This window comes from Coturnix japonica, chromosome 28 (genome assembly GCF_054131305.1).
Source record: "Coturnix japonica strain WE chromosome 28, WE-NBRP24, whole genome shotgun sequence".
Lineage (NCBI taxonomy): Eukaryota > Metazoa > Chordata > Aves > Galliformes > Phasianidae > Coturnix > Coturnix japonica.
Genome location: NC_140690.1, coordinates 5,027,249 through 5,034,439, shown reverse-complemented (window position 1 = coordinate 5,034,439; position 7,191 = coordinate 5,027,249). Strand labels below are relative to the sequence as shown.

Sequence of the window (7,191 nt, the reverse complement as noted above, 5' to 3'; positions counted from 1 at the left end):
AGTCACGCTGTGTCCATGGATCAAAGTGTAATGAGTTTGGGAGGAATAGTATGGATGAGCTGAGAGAGAGCAGAGGGAGGGTACTGGGGCTGCTTGGCAGCATGAGGATCTCCATCCTTTAGGACTTTGAGGCAGATGATGAGAGAGAGTGGTGAAGCCCACAGGGGTGCAGGACATGGTGCGCATGGCATGAAGCTGGGGAAGCTTCCCAGCACTTTGAGGTGACCACTGCCAGGCAGAGACAGATCCAAGCAGTCCATGCTGAGCATGAGAACAAGGACACAGACACACAGAGTGTAGCTTTGCTGAGGGATTTATTGATCATCAGAGGGTGTCATTGATCATCAGGGTCTTCATTGGTCATCAGAGGGCAACACTGGTCATCAGAGGGCAGCAATGGTCATCAGAGGATGTCAGAGGGCATCACTGGAAAGGAGAAGCCTTGTCCCTGCAGGGTTTGTCCCCAAGGACTTAGGGCAGGAGAAGGACTGGCAGCAGCCAAGAGACCCAGGGCAGGATGTGGGTCCCATGGGAACAGAAGCCATAGCCCCTGTCTCAGCTGCATGGTGACTCTGGGCCATCCATAGGGCACCCTGAGCCTGCCCCCTCCAGATCTGTTCCTCTGCACATCGCTGTAGACTGTAAGGGAAGGGCTGGAGGTGAGAGGGCCCAGGTCCCCCTGGAACAGGTCAGGGACAGTCCCCTCCATACCATCAATTCCCAGCACCTGATGCCCAGTCCTCAGGGCTCCAGATACAGCTAGGGTCCCCTAAGTCCCCTGTGGGGTTGTAAGCATCCCTGTGCTGCTCACCTAGACATGTAAATCCAGGGCCACACGTCTCACGCGCGGGGGATTCTCCTCTGTCCTGCTGAGCACATCCTGGGGAAAAAGGGGTCGTTAGGGACACACAGAGGGTATGGGGAGAATGGAACACACTGGGAGCAATAAGACACAGTGGGACACCCTGAAGGTGCAGGGACCCATTGTGGGCACAAGAACAGCATGGCCAAGGCACGGTCCTGTAGCCAGCTCAGCCCCAACTGTCCCCCATTGCCTCCCCCCCCTGACCATTGCCCTCCCACATCTGGAGGGAGCCCAACAGAGGCTTTGGGGCGGCAGGAGTGTCTCCAAGTCTCAGGGGAACTGAGAACAGCAAGACATCCCAGCCCCATCCTTGCCCCATGGTCACCCAACTCACCAATCCAGGAAGGGCAACAGCAACAGGTGGTGGCGCCTGGGGAAGAAGAGCCATGAGGCAGCAATGAGGGAACTGTGAGTCTGGGGGATCACAGGGTGACCCCATCCAAGCAGCCTGGTTGGTCCCAGGGCTGCCCCCAACCTCATGGTTGCCAAAGTCTTTGTGCACCTCTGCCCATGGAGGAGCCCAGGGCTGGGGCTGGGGCTGGGTATAAGGACAGAGCAAGGGTTTGGGGGGCCCAAAGGAGGGGAATAGGGGTGCCAAACAGAGAGGAACAGAGAATGAGGGAAAATGAAACACAAGGGATTGGGGACCTAAAGGGATGAGAATTGGGTTGCCAATTAAAGGAGATCTGTTGGTGCAAAAAGCATGGGATGTGGAGACCCAAAGAGAGGGCATTTGGAACAGCCAAGAAAAGGGATTTGGGGGAGCCAGAGAAAAGATGACTAGGGTGCAAATGGAAGAAATTTGGATGTGCCAAATATAGGGGCAGCCTCTGCCAGGCAGGGACAGACCCCACCCGCTCCTTCAGAGCTCCCTGCAGGGCCATCCTTGGGCACAATCAGCATGGCTGCCCAGGCACTCACCACAGCAACTTCAGAGTCCGGCACTTGCACAAGTGACTGTGGGGAGAGGAGTAGGAGAGAGAGTGAGAGATTGCGTCGGGGATCCCCAGTAGCCCATCACCTCCAGCCCCAGCCCACATCCCCCACAGATGCTTCACCTGAGCTTCCACTGTGCAGCACAGGGCAGCAAGGAGCATCACGAGGCTGAGCACAGCTGCCTTCATCTTCCTCTGTGCTCTGGGAGCTGGGTGAGGCTGCAGGAGGCAAGGTCTGCATTTATCCTCCCTGAGCCCCTCCCACTCCCCAGATGCCCCTGGGCTTGGCAGACTCCCCTGACATGGACTGAGCCCAGCATGCAGCTGTCCCCTTCCTTGGCCCCAGGAAACATGAGGAAGCCAGGGATCGGAGGAAGAACACTGAGTGCTGGGATCCTGATGGCATTGAGCCCAAAGCCCTCAGGTCCCAGCACTCAGCACACACGGCCTTTCTTTCCCCCAGGACCACCCAGAGATAACGCTGTCCTCATACCATGTCTTTGTCCAAGGACTCATCCCTGAGTTCTGTCCTGTCCTGTGAGACTACCAGGTGTGAGGCTGATTCTTCTTGGGAACTAGGATACAGCATTTGGGGACACTGGGAGGTGAGAGGGTAATAGGGACATGGGTAGTGAGGAACTTATGGAGATATTTGGAAGGCAAGGGGACACAGGGATATGAGGACATGAAGGTATGAGAACATCATGTGATACGAACACATCATGGGAACATGAGTATGTCACGGCAGTTTGGGGAAGTCATGGAGATATGGGAAAATGGGGACGTGCAACCAAATGGGAACTTCTTGGTGACAGGGATCTGGAAGTTTGTAGGTGGGGCCATCATGGCCAGGCTGGATGTAGCTCTGGGCAGCCTGGTCTGGAGATTGGTGACCCTGCACATAGCAGGGTGATTGAAACTAGATGATCATATGGTATGTTTAACTCAGGCCATTCTATGATTCTGTGTGGGCAGTGGGGACAGTTGGGTGATGGGGAAACATACACACAGGAAGGTTGGCAGTGTTCACTCAGTGCCTTTGTCATCATGCTGGAGATCAGGAGTGAATAACAGAACTTGGCTATGGCTGATTGGTTTCCTCCTCATTTATTGCTTCAAAACCCAAAGACCATGCCTTTTAGAATCATGGAATCTCAAAATCATGGAGTACCTGAACCATGGAATCACAGACTAGAATCAGCAAGTCATGGAATCACAGAGCCATGAAATCACAGCACCATAGAACTGTAGAATCATGGCATCATTCACGTGGGACAAGACCACTTAAGTCACATCAGGAGATGTGTCGTGCATTTTCTGCTGTCTTTACATAGCCAAGAGCAGAAGTCCCCATGTTACGTCCAGATATCTGCATTGCATGTCTGAGATGGCAGTAGTGCTGCCTCTGTCCATGAGGGCAGTTTGCCATTAGGACACGCAGGCACGGAATCCAAGGCTGGGGGTGAAAACTGGCTGAAGGTACCTGAATAAGTTCTGAAGTCACTGGGCTGTGTGCCTGAGCTTCAGCAGAACAAAGGTGTCCTACGGGTTTTGTTCCCATGATGGTCCAGCCTCCTGTCATGGCTTCAAAGAAAGTGAGTCTTGTTGTATCTGGATGAAAGGAAAGAAATAATAGAGAGCTGATAAATGGCTTAGAACTGCAAACAACTCAAGGATTCTACAAGGAAACATGATATGCCAATTTGAAGTGCTTCATCTGACAGAACAGCCAGCTGGTCACAGCTTTCACGGGGCATTTCCCATAAACAGGAGAGCTGCTGTGGACAATCTCTGAGAAGAACACTTGAATGTTTACGTTGGAAATTGCCCAGAGAGCAGCCAGCTGGAAGAGTTTCCTTTGGGCTGCTTCTGCTCTGTGCAGTATTTGTCAGAGCTGATCAGTGCTGCCTCATTCACTGCACTTAAATGGAACGTGGCATTATCCCTACTCTGGGGTTCTTTTGGAAAGAACCAGCCAATTGCCCGTGCTGCCATCAGTGAGGAATCTTGACTGAGGTGAGGTACAGGCTGTCTTTGAGATCAGTGTAAAGTAGGTGGATGACATTTGATAGCAATTAGACGTGAAAGGTTCTCCTTGGGAAAACCCCTCGGCTGGTTTGATATCTAAAAAGAAACACCCAGGCTTTTGTAACAGTCAAACACTGAACAAGTGAAATGTGACATGGTTGGAGTTCTCAGGTTGCTCAGCCAACAGCCTCCCCTGCAGTGATTTCCCCATCACGGCATCATTTAGGTTAGAAATTACCTCTCAGGTCTCTAACTGTTAACTCAGAGCTGTCAAGTCCACTGCTAAACCTGTATCTGTGACACGTCACCTGATCTGTGCTATGGCACCCTGCTGGGCCCTGAACTTGTGGTGCTGGGGAACAGGTGTAGGGACTTCCATGGCAAAGCATGTTCTTGGCTGGGCTTGATGACCTTAGAGGTCTTCTTGTACCTAGATGATTCTGGGATTCTAGGACTTTCAGGTTCCATCACGATAGTAGGATTCTCATATTTGATGTTGTTTCTCCAATTGTAGATTTCTAGGATTCTAGAGCTGCAGGAGTGTAGAAATTCCAGCACGTAGGATTCTTGCTTTGTAGGATTCTGGATTTTTCCTTTTCTTAGGTTTGTAGGATGGTAGGACTCCGTTTCTTAGATTCCTAGATTTCAATGGGTCGCTATGCCCCCTGGTGGCCGTCTTTTTGTCTCGGGGTGCGGCCCCAATGTTCCGGGCTCTGTACCGCTGTGTCAGAGAGCTGCCGCTGCGAGGAGAGCAGTAGCAGCTGTCAGCTGCTCCCTGAGGAGATCCTTTGCTTCTGCATGGAATGTGAACCTTCCAACCAACTTCCCATTACGTGTTGCTGCCATGTGACAGATGACAGCAGAGAGGCAGTCTGACAGAATGGCATCTGACATGGAAGTGCACATGAAGCAAAGGTGTGCCATTGAATTCCTCCAAGCAGAAAAAGGTTGCACTCGTTAACATTCAACAATGTTTGCTGAATGCTTCTGGAGACCAAACAGTGCATGTGAGCAGAGTGTGTCAGTGGGAGGTGTTTTTCAGCAGTGGTAATGGCTTAGAACTGCAAACAACTCAAGGATTCTACAAGGAAACATGATATGCCAATTTGAAGTGCTTCATCTGACAGAACAGCCAGCTGGTCACAGCTTTCACAGGGCATTTCCCATAAAAAGGAGAGCCCTCGTCTGGACTGATGACATCTAAAAAGAAGCAGGCTTTTGTAACAGTCAGACACTGAACAAGTGAAATGTGAGGTGGTCTGAGTTCTCAGGCTGCTTAACATACAGCCTCCACTGCAGTGATCTCCCCACCACAGCATCATTTAGGTTAGAAATGACCTCTCAGGTCAACCAACTGTTAACTCAGATAAGAGCTGCTTCAGAAATAATGCCTCATCTTATGTGACACGGACCGTAAAATCAAAGGCGGATGTTGGAGATGTGACTGTAGAGGATGAACCTTCCCAACAACATCTCATTACGTGTTGCTGCCGGGTGACAGTTGTGTGCAGATGGGCAGCCTGACAGAATGGCATCTGACATAGAAGTGCATATGAAGCAAAAGCGTGCCATTCAATAACAACAAGTGTAAAAAAGTTACATTTGTTGACACTGACCAATATTTGCTGAATGTTTCTGGAGACCAAACAGTGGATATGAGCAGAGCTAGGCAGAGCGAGGTGTGTTTCAGCAGTGGTAATGGTGGGTCACCTTCTCTGGTGGAGATGCATATAAGCAGGGCATGTAGGCTCCTCTTCCTTACCCTCACTCTCCCATCTCTGTTCTCCAGTATTCTCCTGACCTCATGTCAGTCATCTCATTAGGGGCAGCTTTCTACCTACATCCCTATGTTCCGGAATGTCTCCTGTAGGACCTATCAGAGCTTTGTGCACAGTTCCTCTTCCACATACCATCCAGGAGGCAGTGACCACCTCTCTGTACAAAATGGAAGAAACACTGGAGGAAGCTTGGACACTTCTGACATGATAACCCATATCCAAGAACTTGTCCAGTGCAGGGTCTCTCAGGGAATGAGGAAGAAGGAATCTGACAACCAACGTACAAACCAGCTGCTGCTGCTGGACACTCAGAGGCACTGACGATGTGAGCCTGAAAACACAGACCCCACCCAGGAGCCCAGGGATGGCCCGTCAGCTGTTGCAGGCTGATTGCACAGACGGATGAACAGCTGTGTGATTCCTGCTGGACTGTGGGCTTCTGAGAACATCAGACCTTGACAGCTCCAGAAATGTCTCACAAGAAGGAGGATGGACAGAGTCACTGCATGACCTTTATTATGTTATGGTTCACAGAGAGCCCATTTCACTATATACAGAGTGTCTGGGCTAAACTACAAAGGTACAAGCTGAATAGGAAATGATTTGAGTAATGACTTTGTAATGAAAATCACTATAGTATTACTTTTAAAATAATAAGAATAAATTACACAGATAAATTGGCACAAAACAAACAATAAAGGAGAGTTTGATTCAGTAAAAAGCTGCATTACAAGTCAAGAATTCGAAAAGGTGGGCAGTTCACTGCTTTTGAAATACATTTGGTCATCACTTTCCTCACTGCATCCTTGACCTCCCTGCTCCTCATGCTGTAGATGAGGGGGTTCAATGCTGGAGGAACCACTGAGTACAGAAGTACATCAGGTCCATGGATGGAGAGGAGATGGAGTGGGGCTTCAGGTAGGCAAAAATGGCAGTGCTGAGAAACAGGGTGACCACGGCCAGGTGAGGGAGGCATGTGGAGAAGGCTTTGTGCCGTCCCTGCTCAGAGGGCATCCTCAGCACAGCAAGGAAGATCTGCACGTAGGACACAACTATGAAAACAAAGCACCCAAAGCCTAAACTGACACTAAAAATGATAAACACAACTTCCCTGAGGTAGGAGCCAGAGCAGGAGAGTTTGAGGATCTGTGGGATTTCACAGAAAAACTGGTTGACAACATTGCCTTGGCAGAGAGGCAGTGAAAACGTGCTGGCAGTGTGCAGCAGGGAATAGAGAACCCCAGTGCCCCAGGCAGCTGCTGCCATGGTGGCACAAGCTCTGCTGTCCAGGAGGGTCCCATATTGCAGGGGCTTGCAGATGGCAATGTAGCGGTCATAGGACATGATGGTGAGAAGGGAATACTCTGCTGAGATGAAGAATAGAAAGAAAAAGAGCTGTGCAGCACATCCTGCATAGGAGATGGCCCTGGTGTCCCAGAGGGTGTTGGCCAAGGCTTTGGGGAGAGTGGTGGAGATGCAGCCCAGGTCGAGGAGGGCCAGGTTGAGGAGGAAGAAGTACATGGGGGTGTGCAGGTGGCGGTCGCAGGCTACGGCTGTGCTGATGAGGCCGTTGCCCAGGAGGGCA

The 7,191-nt window shown here is 50.8% G+C and overlaps 1 protein-coding gene across 4 annotated transcripts; it reads right to left on the bottom strand.

Moving 5' to 3' along the window:
* Nucleotides 1–297: 297 nt before the first annotated feature.
* Nucleotides 298–2,056, bottom strand: LOC146756144 (uncharacterized). 4 transcript variants are annotated; one of them, XR_014937582.1, is made up of 5 exons: nt 1,924–2,039; nt 1,787–1,822; nt 1,200–1,235; nt 812–880; nt 298–639 (listed from the first exon to the last, which is right to left on the bottom strand). XR_014937582.1 is itself a non-coding variant. In XM_085524935.1 (4 exons), the coding sequence occupies exons 1-4, from the start codon at nt 2,039–2,041 to the stop codon at nt 404–406; spliced, it is 459 nt and encodes a 152-aa protein (XP_085381061.1). In that variant the 5' UTR covers nt 2,042–2,056; the 3' UTR covers nt 298–403. The 4 variants fall into 4 exon arrangements, 3 of the variants coding, with proteins under 3 accessions (XP_085381061.1, XP_085381062.1, XP_085381063.1); XM_085524935.1 differs by lacking the exon at nt 1,787–1,822 and having other exon boundaries at nt 1,924–2,056; XM_085524936.1 differs by lacking the exon at nt 1,787–1,822 and having other exon boundaries at nt 298–448; nt 1,924–2,056.
* Nucleotides 2,057–7,191: the final 5,135 nt, after the last annotated feature.